The 16,306-nt window shown below is 41.9% G+C and overlaps 1 protein-coding gene across 11 annotated transcripts in view; it reads right to left on the bottom strand.

Moving 5' to 3' along the window:
• Positions 1–16,306, bottom strand: part of MITF (melanocyte inducing transcription factor) — a 112,578-nt gene that overhangs the window by 41,686 nt on the left and 54,586 nt on the right. For all 11 annotated transcript variants that reach the window (XM_052776171.1, XM_052776169.1, XM_052776172.1 and 8 more), the window contains one exon: positions 9,713–9,959. In XM_052776171.1, the coding sequence (XP_052632131.1) occupies positions 9,713–9,959 (247 nt within the window). The remainder of the gene's footprint in view (positions 1–9,712; positions 9,960–16,306) is intronic.

Below are 16,306 nucleotides of genomic sequence, written 5' to 3'. Positions count from 1 at the left end.
AGAACACTGCATGAATATTTTCTAAGCAAATACAAACCAGATGAGTTCTGTCCTCAATTCAGGGACAATTTCCACTACAAGCACTGAAGAGACACATTACTAAAATGGATCATTTTGCCCAAAGAACAAGACATGAAGCTGGCACTTACTTCCCAGAGGTAAAGGGTTAAAGCAGTTACCCATTTCCTCAACTGGACGACTACTACAATTGTAAAGTCCGTATTCAGCTGAATTCCATCAGGCCATGCTTTCTTAACACAATCTGACATGTACCTCTTCAAGATCTTGGATTTTTTTTTCCTCCTCTCTGCCTCTCAGTAGTAGACGCTAGAAATAAATACACCCAAAAAGCCAAATGGTAATCCAAACACAAAGTAATACTTAATTATCAAGTTGGGGAGACTGATGACGGGACTGAATCATTTCTTTTTTTAAGAAACAAAACAAAACACACTTGCCAGGTCCTTTACAGACAACACAATACTGGTTTTTGTTTCAAGTTCATAACTTGGCTCTTAAAGTAGTTGATAATGAACCAGCGGGCATTATTTTAAATCAACCAGTTTTATTAAATGAGCCAGAAAGGAAAGAGGCAGGGCTAATTACCAACATTCCTTGATGAATTACCTAGCGGTGTGTGGTAAATCTTCGGGCGTCTTTGTCTTTATCCCCAAATTTATCCCTTACTTATTTCTCAAGAGGTTAAAGGACATGGGGCTAATTAAGGAACCAATCTAATGACAGACAGAATCATTCAAGGTAAGGCTGGTTTTTATTCTTTCAAGCTTTTGCATCTCTGCCTGGTACTTCATAATCTAATTTAAAAAAAAAAAATTACTGCTGGGGAGGGGGAGGAAAAGTGCTAATCTTGTCACGGTCAGGCAGGTTGAAATTGCCATGCAGTGCTGGGCAAAATGCTACATATTTGTAATTTAGCCAATAAGAAATTCCTTAAGCCTCTCCTGAATGGCAGGAATGTCTCCAGCTTGTCACTTTGAATTCATTCACTACACAGGTTCAGTGTCTCGGAGAATAATGCTGCCAAACTAGCTGAAGAACTGAAATATTTGCGAGTATACATAATACCAAAAGATTACCTTAAGCAGATCTAAATTTTCACATTTAAAATTTAATGTCTATCAAAGGTGTCAGCAGAGGCCTCCCCAGACCTCCACCCAACATCCCCCGCTCTCCAGCGCCGCGTGTGGCTCCGGGCTCTATTTTCTGCCGAATTAAGCTGTGGAAGCAACAAGCACAACTGCAATAATCAACACTGACTCTCTTCTTATGTCCTTGGCTTAACCAGGAAAATGTAATAAGTTGTTTTTCTAAAATTAACGTTGACTGAAAGAGGACTTAATACAGGCTGTTAAAATTTGCTAGCTGGCGGGCTGCAGAGCCTTGCCAATGCTTTTAATACCCACAACTACGAGCACCTACAAATCTTTGGGAACATTAGCTCATCTTCTGCAGCTCTAAAACAGCCACTGAGACGTGGTGAACCACCATTTTCCCACCATTTTCCCAAGGTCTGGTAGCTCAGCCATCAGACAGTATGGGTAGACCATACGGGGGGGGGGAGTGCTTTGAAGCTGTAACAGAACAAACTTAGCAAGCTCTCCTTAACTTTGTGGATGTTGTCATGCCAGCAGGAAGACAGCAAAACCTGAAGACCACCAACTAGGGTATATACCACCAAGAACCTTCTAAAATGTGATCAGAGCTTAGACCTCCAGATTCCTGTATCATTTTCTGCAAATATATCCTTATTTGCTCCGTGTCAAAAATGTTACTTCAAACTACCAGGTAACTACCGTGAACTTGCAGGGTGACAGCTCTATGATAAGGAGCAGTTTCTCAGCTACCTTCCCGCTCTGCTCAGTTACCTGTGCACGCTACTTACAGTATCATTTGCCCAGGGAACACCCTGGCCCCCTCCAGCAGCATAATTCTGTAGCAGCACACTTTGTTCCTCCACTTTGGGAGCTGTATTTTACGTCACAGTGACCACAGCTGAAGAGACAAGATGCAAACATCAGACATCTTCATCAGCAACAGCATTTCTCTCAAGAGCTAGGCAACACACGTATTTGCATCCATAGGAAAAGGACGTTTGGAACGAAGGGTGAAAGCAGTGTTTTGCACTAGCAGTCAAGCAGTCAGATATTTGTACACCAAAGCATGTTGCCCCCTTGAATTCCATGCATTTTTAATGTCTAATAACCTAGGTGTTAAGCAAGAGTTTACATTTTACCTCTATTACTAACCACAGACATTTAGCACCAGTGCTTGTTTTGGAACAGCTTTCAACCCACTAAGCAAGCAAAAGATTTAAGGCCTGAGAGATACTTTTACTTACGTGAAGCCTTAGAAGACAAGGCAGGGTTTAGCGGTTCTGTAGTTAAATGCAAGTTTTTCTTTAAGAAGAATTTGCTGTAGGCTTAAGTTACATATACCAGAGTCTCTGAGTGTAAGTAACCTTAGTTTAAATGTTCTATCTGCAGTTCACCAAGACGCGGTCTGGCAAATCACTCATCTAGGTTCTCAATTGCAAATACACGCCATGCTTACATAACATACCAGCACACACTACTATCTACCATTGTCAGGTTAGATTAAATTAACTTTTAATCAGATAAGTGCGTCTACAAACACACATTTGCTGTAGCAGATGCTACCACACATTTATCTTGACATTCCATTGTTCCTGTTCTTTAGAACTGTGAGATAAGTCCCCTATACAATGAAGTTTTATGGTAATTATTACACCAAAACCACTATTGCTAACTGCACAGCCTCCCCTGCCAGGCAGGACTGCATTACCACCACAGGTCACTCTCAGTAATAAGCACACTGGAAAAGGACTAGGAGGAGGTATTTTTCTGATATATGTCCATAGTCATTAACATCACTCAGAAGGCATGCTTGGCATTTCAAAAATGAAGAAATACAGGGTATCTGATGCAAAGAGCTTATCGTGGTGGCACATTTAAAATCTGAATGAACAATGACACGAGGGTGAAGGCAAGAGGCCAGCCTGGTCGCCTGCACCCTTCCAAGCAGTGCGGCTGCAGCCCTGCACTCCTGTCGACTTGGAAAAAGTTGCTGTAAAGGGAAAGATGAGCATGAACTACAGCAACGGGACAGCATTAAGAGACAAACGGACCCGCTCTGGTATCAGCAGTGATCAGCCCAAAATACTGCCATAAGATGGGCAAAAGCTCTTGGAATAATAAAGCAAGAGTGGAAATCCAGTAAACAGTATCTGGTTCTAGGCTTTGAAACTAAGAGGTTTCAGCTTGTTTAGGACCCCAGATGGAAGAAGAAAGGCCACAATGAGAAGACGTAGCAGTAAGGAGCTGTATTTCTAGCACCAAAAGAGCAGTTAACATCTACCATGAAGATGCCAACCTAGGCAGTGCAGCAGGGGAAATCCTAAGCGGGGTCCTTAGCGGCAGAGAAATTTTTAAATGTCCGGCATATTATAAACATTACTGTATGCAAATACACTATTAACAATCTGTTAATAACAAATATTAAAAATGTTTTTGTAGCCTATATTTCCATACGTATGTTTTTATATACATGTCACATTTGGGGGTGAAATGCCCCGTTAGCAAGAGCAGGCGCTATGCGGGAGCACAGAGAGGAGAGATCTCAAGCTGCAGATCAACCAAGCAGGACCCACCTTGTCTGGATCCCCTGGAGCAAGGGAACTGTTTGCTCACTCTCCAGAAACAAGGATAAAAGGGACGTTAGCATCCTGAAAGGGACCTGTTATATCATCCGCTGGTCAGGAGACCTCTTTATATCTCGTTACCTGCAAAGTGTTTCCGCAGCGTCCAAATGACATCTGCACCACTGCAGGAACACGCCGGTCCATGCAGCAGACACCCACTGCAGACTGCCACCCCAGCCCTCGAGACTGTACTTCGCAGCGGCATCCGACGTGGCTCTCCCATCTCAGCGCCTGTGCCCAATGGAAGTTACATTCTTAAATCCCCAATGGCAGGCAAAGAAGGAGGAAGAGAGATGTCACAAGCCCAGCAGATTTCTTATTATGCTATTCATTTGGTGAGACAACACTCGGGAGGAAGGGGAGGTAAACCAACCGCATCCTTGGGAGCGTTAGCATGCAGCAGCGGGGACAGACTGGGACAGGGACCACGCCATTTCACAACACATCCAGTTTAGGCTTCCATCATCAATCCTTGTGCCGTTGCCTGGTGCATCACATTAAAAACACGACAGCACAAGCGTCACATCCATGTGCCAACTGAGGATCGCGAACAAATAACATGGAGGGGCAGAGGGAAGAAGTGCTCACCCTCAGTTTTCCACCTTCTATCTGCTTAGTGAGACATGCAAAGGGCTGGATGTCAGCTGCCCACCAGTAACGTTTTCAGTTCTGCAAGAACTGGTAGTGTTTTCAAAGGAACTGATTTGCATTCTGTGGGCCGAGGTTGGCCCTGAGCCTCCTGCCCTGACTCCTGACGATGCTCCAGTACATCTCCTCCCATGGAGGACATAAGCCTGCTCATGCCAGTTGCAGCTTCTGCAATGCCACATTGGCGTTTTGGGCAGGCAGGTCCAAAGTACTTAGGGGATTGTGTTATACTTGCTCTGAACAGTAAACTTTATCCAGAAATCAGGCAGAAAAATACAAACTGCACAGCATAGCTACAATTCAATTTTTGTAATGTCTCTCAGTGAGCAGACAGGTGAGACTCCACTCCTCCCCCTGGCCCACTTCTCTGAATTTCTGCAATAAGTTTACTTTCTGGACCAGAGCAAATTCTGTAACTGAGACTACTTTGAGACAAGTGCACTTAAAAAAAAAAAAAAAAAAAAAGAGCAATCTTCAAAGGCAAGCCTTAATCAAAATCTCAGGTCTGACTACTTCTATCAGCAGAACTTCTCAAAGACTAACCCAAAAAACAAGTAGAGGATCTTGCATGCCTTGCTTGGGAGAATAAGGCATGATGGCTGGTACTTTCAGCCTTTAGAACGATTCCTTGGTTTTTTCCTCTGGATGTTTTAGATGTTTTGGATGAAGGAAAATCCTTTTCCTTCTGTGTTTTTTAAAAGCGTGTAAAGGGTAGTAAACCCCAAACCCATACTGCTACAGTGCAGCTTTAGTGAAGATGCCAGAGGGACATTACATAAAACTCTGGCCATACAAGTCAGTGTTTCTGCCTGCTGAACAAAAAAAATAGCAAAATCAGCTGCCTGGACTGATGTAGAAGACTGAAAACTACCCTATAGATGAGGCTAGGGTATCACTGCCCGTCAGAAATGCAGGGAGTTGCCCTGCTGCTGCCAGTAACTCAGGAGGCAGGAGATCACTCACTGATCACAAGAATCCTGCAAGTTGCTTGGTAGGAAAGGAGGCTGGGAGCGGGCGAGGGGGGCAGAGAAGACACAAAAAGCAGAACCCAGTAACTCGATCACATCAACAGGAGATGTTCCCCGAATAACTGTCAACAGACAGCTGCTAGGACTACAGGACAGAAGCTAATTCCGCGATAGCAAGCAGGAAGACGGTAACAGATGAAGTCCGAGACAGCTATGGGGAAGCTGATTAACAGACCAGCTTCACCACAAACCAAGAGCCTATTCTCTCGATTAATAATAGTCAAGGATTTCACCACCTTTAACAAATTTAACTCCACAAGGTATGGGATTAATAGCAGTAATATTTTGCAAATGGATGACTGAGGAGCAAAAGGACTAACCTATCATCAGGTCTCGGGGACTACAGGCAGGGAACTGATGCACGACCTCCTCAAGTCCTAGCTAACCCTTCTTACAGAAATGCAGCAACCAGTTCCCAGCGATCAGCTCTGGAATACTGAGGTTGAGATCTGCAGCGGTGCTTCTGCTCCAACAGATAAGGACTCTTACCAGACGAGAGAATAATTGCAATCAACAACAACAAAAAGAACAGCTGCTTAATACCAATTAAGTACCCAAAACTAAAATAGACCCATAGGAAGAAGCTACTCCATGAAACAACCCGCCGAAGACATCTCGAGACAAACTCTTTGCGAAGTAGTGAACTCTTTTAAACAAAAATATAAACTTACTTTTTATCTCAGGAACGGATCCTGATCCAACATTGATAGGGCTTCGAACTACTCCAACGATCAACATCTTAGGCTATATGCTCCTATTTCCAAAGCAGAGCAAGAAGCTGAATTGCAGCAGAAGCAAAGAAACTCTTGTGACATCTCTGTAGGTGATCGATCTTGGTCATCGACTACCAACAGGAGATGGATGAAAAGGTGCTTAAAGATAAACCAGCCTGTATGTCCCTGAAGCTAACACCAGCTCTGCAGAGGATAACTGAAAGCCGAAACAAATCTTCCTTTTGCTATTACATTCAAAGAGATACTGTTTCAAATGCATTAGACCTGCTCCTAGTCCATCTCTTAATTAGGCTGCACAAAGCAACACAGAACTTGAATTCCAACAGGTCATTTCCTACCTTCCAAGCTACATTACTTGGCAGAGAAGTGATGCAATAAGAAGTCATTACTCAAGAAAATGAAATCCTATTTATTCATATGGCCTTGAGCATACCACATTATGTAATTTGGAGATTCCTATGCAGTGTGACATAGATTCATATGTATTTCTCTTTCTTTCTGTATTGTTTCTAAATTAACATCTCGAAAACAAATATAAAATCCAAGCTCATCAACCCCTTTGGCTTCTTTTAAAACTAGTCATTCCAAACTACCATCCTCAGACACAGAAATATTATTCTCCCTCTCACACTGGGAGATATGGGAGAAAGGGCAACTCACACAATGTAATTAAAAACACAAAACGCTGACAAATGCAACAGGTTTGGAGTGGTGTTTTTTGATGCTGAGTTCCAAAACAAACAAACAAAACCAACAACAAAAACAGCTACTACATCTGGTTTTATTTGTTTGTGAAGTAGATCTCTTTTAAAGAAAGTTGCCTTGCAGATTAACATTTCTGAAAACATAAAAATCCCCTTTTTGTCTACCTCATTCTTTAAGGTCACTAAATCCAGACCATCTGGATAATAAAGTTACCAACTTAGTTCCCTATTTATCTAATTAACACTTCTGTACAGCTCATATGGAAAATTTGTCTACAGCTAAAAAACAACTGAAGTGTAAAAAGCAGCTGCAGGGAAATGATGTCACCCGTACACTGTTACTGCAGGCAGAGCTGGCTGTCAGCGGATCGGCACCAGGAAGATCCTGATTTATTGTTAATCTCATCTTTTGAGCCAAATAACCTATTTAACATCAAAAAAAAACAAAAAAAAAACAAAAAAAACCCCAAAAACCAACAACCACCAAAACAAAATTATATGGACCTTTCTGCCAAATCCTACTCTTCCTGAAGCATCAGTGGCAAATTTTCACCAAGATCATGACTTCAAGTCTGGTATTTTATATTATTTTTTTTGTTACAGAACTGGCCCACTTTTATCAGTAAGGATAAAAGGATGAATCTTTAGCTGCTTTCCCCCACCAAAAACACAAGCAACAAAACTATGCAAAGCAGTCTCTCTTCTCTCATGGGCAGAGACCAAAAGGACTTGTTTTTTCTAATTTTGACTGTTAGTTATGTAAATGCAGGCGATGAGAAGACAGGCATCATTTTGTTCCAGCAGGCAGCTCACATTTCCACAATCATCACCTTCAATGTGCAATTCTCTGTCGCCAAAAAGGCAGTTCTTGCCAGTTACTACTTTTAATTTACAAGCCAGTTAAGGATATATTCTCTTAATTTTTTGCTCTACAGGGTCATGCTCACTGCCACTTGGGCCAAAGACGAGTGCAGGGGAGGTGTCCTCCTCCTTTCCAGGAGACTCTCCTCCATCAGGACAAAACAAGGGACAGGTATTTCTTTTGTAATCGTGAAGGACGAGGATTCAGGTTCAAGTCCTTCGCGTGAAGTTCCCTAGGAATGCTCTAACTCATTACAGATTTGCATACAAATCCTCTGACGAGCCAGTTCCTAGTAACCCCATTGGTAATAACCTAGCATCACCTTTCGGCTACAGCATCTTCTGTAGTTTGTCTCTCAGAAATAAAGGGCTGCCTCTTCTCCTCTCTCATATAAAGAGGCAATTGTAAAATGAACAATATAGACAACTGCTAGTGCTTCTTCAAGACATTACACTTGCTCCTTAACACTAAAATATCATCAGAAAATAAACATTTTCCTACAAGATTTCAGAGAGGTTTAAAAAAAACCCTAAAATTCACGTCATAACATATTAGGTTGATAGGGTGAAAAGGTATAAAAATGTAACATGTGCTTATTTAACTAAGTGCATTACAAACAAAAAACTATTTCATAGAACCTACACATCTGCTGGATGTGAATTATAACTACAGTGTCATAACCCGGAAACAAGTTTAACAAATTGTTATACACAAACATTGTGTGTAATGCAAAAACGTTAGACAAATAGCTCTTCCCAGTCAATTTCGGACTCCTTACTATATGCACATGCACACACACTCAAAGTATATCACATTTAATTTTTGATGGAAGTGTGCGTGTGTGTGTATATATATATAATTCAAAATTCAACTGTCGCCTTTTTGCTCCTAGATCGTAGACCATACTTGAGTATGACTCTAGTGTCCCAATTAAGTATTAGTTTTGGCACAGTCAACACACTACCGTAATGCAGATTCAATAAATAAAAGCACCCTACATTTTCTCCATAAACCCGTCACACAGACTGCCTCAAAGTCCTGAGCCTGCAAGTCTATTTTAAAACTAAATCTTTGAATACGTATCATTGATATATAACAGCAATGAGCAAACTACAAGCGGATTGTAACCAAGCTCAGTTTACTTATCTGGTAAGAATATGCTTACCGACTGAAAGCAGTTACTAAACATCAGACTGTAATAAAAAGATTTAGCAATAATGCAGAGCAAATAGATAACTCTTCAGAACTAAAGACAATTTTATTTTCATGAAATATGTCAGCAAATTTCTCCAAAACATTTTACATTCTTTTACTCACACATTTCACATTGCTTTACTCTACTTGGACTTAACCAGTGCATGAAATTATCTCTTTTCTTATAACTGTTCACGTTTTTCTCCGAGTAATTAGCAAGCTACATCCCCTTTGACAGAGGGATACTAACAAGCTCCTACAGTTTCCAGTAGGACAAGGAATCCAAAGCTACTAATAGCAAACAAGTCATTTAAGCAAAAAAGGATTACAAAGGCTCATTGCAAGAGGCTGGAAACTCACCCTTATTTCAGATTAAGGCTTTCTGAGGAGCTCTTTTGTAATGAGTTTTGACTCCATTTTACAAAAATATTTCATGGTTTTCTTTTAAAAACCAAAATATTGATTTGAATATCTAGTAATAATTTCTTCTTTTTGAAAATAATTAAGTACTAGAAAGATGGAGAAGTATTTTCCAAAGGGAAAATGATGGAAACATCAGTTTTGTAACAAAACCTACCTCCCGAGATCTCAAAGTTTAAAGAAAACAAAAGTCACACAAAATTTTCAAAAAAGTTTTTCCATTTTTCACTACCAGGACACCAAAACAAGCTGCAAATCGAGCCAGAGTGCAGCCTGTTTGCAAAATTTCATTGCCGAAAATCCCTATAACCACGTCCCTGTTAAATACAGTACACTTAGACGAGCAAGAGCTCCTAGACAGAAAGGCAGAGAGACCGGCGTACCTTGAGGACCTCCATGGGTACCTGGGTGGCGGGGGGCAGGCTGGTGGGGACGCTGACGTTGATGGCAGGTGTCTGGCTGACGGGTACGCGCTGCTGCATGAACTGGGCTGCCTGCTGCTTCTGCTGCTGCTCCCGACGCTCCTGCTCCTGCATCTGCTCACGCATGAGCTGCTGGCGTAGCAGGATTCGTGAGGTCATGCTGGAGGAGCTTAAGGGAGGCTTGGAAGCGCCAGGATGCTCGGAATTGCTGTGGGAAGACCAGAGAGAGACAGCTCAGCTTCCACAAGCGGGATCGCGGCTCCAGCGGTCGGAGCTTGCAGAATCACACCAGAACGTGGGGCGGGATGGGTGAGGATACGCTGCACCATGCGAGGGGGAATTCGGAGCCGACCTACTTCAGGTACTTAGTAGCCACATTAGGCTGCCTTAACTTGGCTACAGCTAACCATTTCCAAGTGCAAATATCCAGCTGTAAAGAGCTATTTGCTGTTTCAATTTTTACAGCAACCACCCACGAGAAGAACAAATGCTTTAACGGATAGCAGCAGGCACTCATATTCCTTTCTTAAAAAGTAATAAAGGACTGTATCAAGTCCAATGACAGGTATAGATAATACTCCAGGTCTAATGATCTAGCTCAAAAATAAATAGATGAAATAAATCTACCTCTCCCAGGAAAGCAAAACATAACAAACTTCAGTTATTTTCTGCAAAATACTACCTCGGGGTTGGATTCGCTGGTGGCAACACTCTTCATAGCTAGAAACCAGACCCAAAAAAACCCAACCCAACTCCCGCTTGAGGCCTACCAGGATCTTCCAAGCACAGTGACATACAAGAACAGGCAGAATAAACAAAAATAATGGCTTGTTTCAGTCACACTTTATAAAGCGTATCAGGCTGGCCCAAGCTAGCTCACTGCTTCACCACCTAAGAGCTATTTCTAAGCCACTGGCCAGCAGGGCTTCCTACCAGACAGCATGGGACAAACCATGGGACTTTGCCATGGCCTGCAGGGAAACCTTCTGAAGCAACCCATCATTTCGTTCCCTCAGAACTAAAATCCGTTTATAAGATATTTCTGTAACATAAGGCGGAACAATGAGGGTATGTAAATACCAAGCTGCACAACCTTTGAGGGAAGGATGTTGGAAGTGGGTAAGAATACATGACTCCATACAAGAAAGAGCTACAGTGCCTATAATTCAGGATATTTGGTTTCTGATTCTGACTGCTGCAGCTGATTGCTGTCAGCCCATGGAAGGAAAGGGCTCATTAGGCCAGAAGGATGCAGGGCCATGCCTGGGGAAGCCAGCAGTAACCCTCCCGCTCTAGGAGGAGACTGCTCTTGAAAATCCCACCTCTGGCTCCGGTGTTTCGGTGCTACCTGCAGGATGCTGACCGGACAGCTTGCAAAGGAGCGCAGAAGCAAGCATCCCTTCCAGGTCTCGCCTGGAGGCTGAGGCACCAAGAGCTACTTGTGCTTGGACAACCGGAGCCAGCAATGCTGGAAGTTTTCCAGCTTTGTTTAGGACTGATGTTGAAAACAGTTCAGAGTAGAAACGAAAAAGGAGAACCCACACTTAGTCCCCCAAGAGATCAAACTCTGCTTTTCCAGAGCTCACATTTTGGGGGCAGGGAGGCAGGGGACCATCTTGCTATTTAAGACCTGTCAGGTTGAAACATTCACAGAGACACTGATCCTTTTGATAAAACAAGAGAAAACCTTTGTGGTGAAACTAATGCAGCTGTGGAATAATCGTACTAATTAGCTGCTCAAGACAAGTCATTGACTGTGATACTTGTAAAAAACATCACCCTTCAATTAAGGGTGAAGCATTCTTACATCTAAACCCAGCAGCATGTTTCCTGGCTGCACATCTGAACCACTTGCACATTTCTAAACTGAGGAGATGCTTTATTTCCATGACTAGGACAGTTATAGGTCAGTGGTCTCCCAATTTTTTTGATCATGCACTGCTACAATGAAAAAATATTTGAGCGTGCACCCCCAATATATGTATATTTATTTATTTATGAATTACAAACATGTATTACTGAAGTGCTAATATTTTCTTCCTGCCCACCAATAATATTGCGCACCCCACTTTGCAGACCACTGTAATTGATGAGCAAAAAAAGGCACTCAAATGCTGCTTTTAAGGGAGGATTCATTCTCCTCATGTTGAAGAAAAGCTTATTTTGTATCACACTAAGCAGGATTCTCATTTGTGTGTTACCGGCATTTTTTACAGATACCTAATTCTGCAAAATTCGTAACCCAGCAGTTCCTCCCACCTTCTTTCATTTTGAACTGTTTCTCTGCCTACCAAAGCCAAGTGTACTAAAAAACATCTCAGAAGAACCTTCCCATATACTAAAATTTTGGGGAATGCGAGGGAGAAGAAAGAGAGAAATTATTTCCGTGGCATTTCAAACAGCCCCTGCTAGAAACCTCGTATTGCTCACGCGATTACTGTACCTGCTCACACCGACAACTCTCTTACAGCTTCCTGCAGATGAGTCAGGGGTCTACTGTTGATTGAAAATTGTCAACAAAAGCTGCAAGTATTGTGTCTTTAAAAAGAAACAATAGTCCCAGAAAATGCTGTTCTGCCAAATTCTTCCCCAAAGAGCAGAGACTCTTCCAAGTTTTATTTCTTTTGCAATTCTGCTCAGTATTTTAATTATTCACTGGGAGAAAATGGCTTAGATGTAATTAGGTAGGTAGTGCAAGGTCGGGCAATGTACTTTTTAAACAAGTATCAAAAGAAGAGCAGACACCAGCAAGGGGAAGAAGAGTCTGATCTTATTCACATCTGGAACATCAGATTTTGGTGGCCAGATGAGGGGGAAGGAAAACCTTGAGAGGAGATTACTGAATGTCTTGTTCATCCTTATTTCAAAGAAGCCAGAAACCAGCATAGCTACAACAGAGCCACGAGCTCAGCGGACGCACCGTTCTCTTATTTATGCATGTTACAATTATAGGCAGAGGTGCACAAGCCCTGAACGCAGGCAGCGCTGGTAGCAACTTGCTGCCAGACCGCAGCTACTACCATCAACATATTTGAGTTGAAATAATGCTTTTATCTGGCATAAAAGCTGCTGCGCAACACCTGCCTGCCTGACCAGATACTCCTGTCACAAGCACTGCAAAGGAGACTGGACAAAGACAAGACAGCTCCTGCCACGCAGATTTCCCATTATTTCTCCCCCGGGGGCTGTAAAGCTCCTCCGCGGGCAGGGTGGTCTCACCGCACCAGCACTCCTTCCACTGATCAAACGTGGAAAACTGTTTGAAACTTTGGTATCTCCTCCTCTAAGCCTGTCCCATGCACAACACGGACCGTCCTCCTGCCCAGCTTCCCTTCCCCACCGCATCTGCTCCTCTTCTCAACTGCAGGACGCTCTGCGCAAAGCTCTGAGGCGGAATGGAAGATGGTTTGGGTTTCATCGCTGTGTACCCTCCGGAGAGCAAACAGGAGAAGGTCTGTCAGAAACTCAGTTTTCCAATCAAAAAAGCAATTAGAAACTTGTTATGTCAAAGGCTTCATCAAGAGAATTTTGAAAATTCATATTTTTAAAGCTTCTTGACCTTTATGTGCTGCTGCACAGGCAGATCTTCTCCCGTGATCAAGCACGGTGCCACGTACCGCAGTACGACCCAGAACTTGGACACATGGATGCAAAACTCTCATATGTGAGCTGATTCACCGCCAGATTATGTAGAGTCGGTAACAGAGCCCACACACACAACTGATACACGATGTGATTTAGATACTTCCTGCAAACATGGTTTATAGGTATCATTTAATTGCAATAAATGAAACCAACTCATCCCTTTAATTGACATATGATTAAACCAGTTATCCATTAGCAGTCTAATAAGCATAGTGTAATACAGACTGAGAGTTATTAGTTATGAGTGTCATGTGCCAATCCAATTAATCATGAAGCGATAACGTTTTATTAAATAAGTTTAAATTACATATCCTTTGCTCAGATGCCTGGGAAATGTTAGTTACTGCATACATAAGTTATAATGCAGATGGCCATTGCATAACAAAGGCAACTGATCAGACTAAAATCAAGTTTGATTTTGTTGCCGTCAACTCAAGAGATTACAGAGACCATATCTTTTAAAGCCTTATCTACCTTCCCAGATGTGTACTGATTATTTTACCTCTGTCTCCTTGGGCAAAAAGACAAACTAGTCTTTTGTTGGTCAGTTTTGTTTTCAGATTCTTATAAATTGATCAAACAAGTTATCCAGTTCACATGCATTATTTACATGAGTTGTCAGGTTTACAAACATTATTTTGCATTAGCTATGTATTTGTTAAGAAACCTCCCTGGAGATTTTGAACTGGAAAAAAATATTTAACTCAGCTTTGCTTTTTAATTACTGTTATAGAATTTTATTGCTTTTTTTAAAGAAAAAATAAAAGCCTCCAGTGTAAGGTTTCTTAGACAAATTACAATCATTAAAAACACAGACCAACTCCTCAGACCCAAAGCTTCCTCAAACGCAGATGAACAAGAATCAAATAAAATGCATTAAAAAGAGCTTTCAAAACCACTTGCTCTGGCAGGATTGACTGCCCTGCTCTAAGCAGAGAAATGGCACACAAGAGGGAGGCTGTTGCTCTCCTCTCTTCGTGCCAACTGTTTGTTAATGGGTTAGTCCACAAAGAAAATCAGCCAAGAAAAGCAGATTTAGCACCACAAGAAATCCACTGAGCTGCACCAGATCTCGGAGGTCAGAGGTAAGAAACAACACAGGATTTAAATGCTTGTGTTTCATGTCTTACCCTTATCCCATTCATAATTATTTATAGAGAAAAGAAAGGCATCCGCATTTATGGATCTAACATTAGCATAAAACTATCCTGATCTCTAAAGCAAGCAGATGAGAGGTTGCCAATGTTAGAACTCAAATATTTGGCTTGACCTCCAGAAGGTATTATCAGAAGAGACCACTGCACAGCTCCCCTTCCAACACCCCTCCTGTTCAATGACCACTAGTTTCCTCAAAACTAAAGTCTGTTTGTCCAGATTTTGTTTTCAGTCTCTCTACCAAGCAGTAAAGCCTCAAGAAACTTTTTGTTGCCAGTACTACGTGTATGGCTGAAGCAACAACACTTGCAGCAGCATCTAACCTGCCAGCCACCATCGCTGTTTGCCACAGAGGGGGGGTGATGGAAAAATGGAAGGATACCAAAAGAAAAAAAATAAAAGCAAGAGGGAGCCAGATTGCCCTCCAAAAAACCCAACCCCCAAAGCCCCACAAAAAACAAAAATGTCCCCTACTCAATCTCTTCTCCCCTATCTTCAGCTAAAGCAAGGGATTCTAAGTACAAGAAAACTACTAGGGCATTTTCCCTGGAACACTTTGTACTTCATTCCTAAAATTTAATAATTGATTGTGGGTTACAGCGATGCTCCACTCACCACGCCAACCGGCTAGCGCTGCTTAAAGTATCAATGTTAAAAAAAAAAAAAAACAAACCAACAGTTGGCACCCTGGTATGTCCTTTCTTGCCAAGGACACAGCAATAACAAACGGTGTGGAGACCTTTATCAGCCTTTATAATAAAGCAAGGACTATGTTTCAGGCCTATATATGAAAGAAGGTTTCCATGTTTGAAGGTTACATGTTCAAAGAGACATGCTGCCTGGTGTTACATCTGCTTCATCATCAAGGTAAACATTTTTCTGTCCCTCCAGTGTTTTTTTTTATCCTGACCCACACCAGGTCAGAGCTGCTCTCCTGCAGCAGCGCTGCTTACCCTACACCACAGGCTGCACCCGTAGAACAGCCCTCAACCCAACAGGCATCCATCCATCTACCTGAATGCACTGCGTGCACCTGGTCAGCAGGGGGAAGGAAGAAAAAACCCTCAACCATCCACCATGCAGAATTACTATCCAGGAGCTAAGGGTTGAATTACAAATCAAATTAATTCAGTGGATACACTTGTCTTTAAAAACAAAACAAAACAAAACCACCCAAAAAACCAAAACTTCATTTAATCCTCAGCTAAGAATTTTTTTAAGTAGCTGTACACCATTTAGTAGTTTTCCATTTTTCTTCCTGTCTTTAAAACACACCTTCACAAGCTGCTGAACATAATGCTTTCTGAACTTAATGAAAACCTCTCTCATGACCCAGGAGCACTCAGTAAATAATTATTAAGCTCTGGAGGTGGCTTTTGCATGAGCATTGACTTAATAAAATTCCGTAAGTTGATCTGCTTGAATGCCCATTTACTTGGGGACACAGCTTGCAGCATAGCTTGGAAAGCTTGATCACCACCAGATTAAGGAACAAGGTAAAACTAAAGAAGTTCAACCTAGAAGCTGCAAAGTTCACATTTTAAAATCCTTTACTACTGTTCCTGTTAAAAGGGAGATAAATAATTGCAAACCGAGAGTACCCTCAAAGACTTCTACATAATAATCACTATAATGCACCAAGTCTTTTTATGCCTAAACCGAACCTCTATTAGCCCAAATGTGTGTTTGACATTAAGTTTCAGAAGGAGGGGGGGGAGAGAGAGAGACATGTATATATGTTAGTAATTTCTTTTT

Source organism: Harpia harpyja, chromosome Z (assembly GCF_026419915.1).
Source record: "Harpia harpyja isolate bHarHar1 chromosome Z, bHarHar1 primary haplotype, whole genome shotgun sequence".
Lineage (NCBI taxonomy): Eukaryota > Metazoa > Chordata > Aves > Accipitriformes > Accipitridae > Harpia > Harpia harpyja.
The sequence above is the reverse complement of the archived record's forward strand: the minus strand, read 5'-3'. Positions and strand labels throughout refer to the sequence as shown.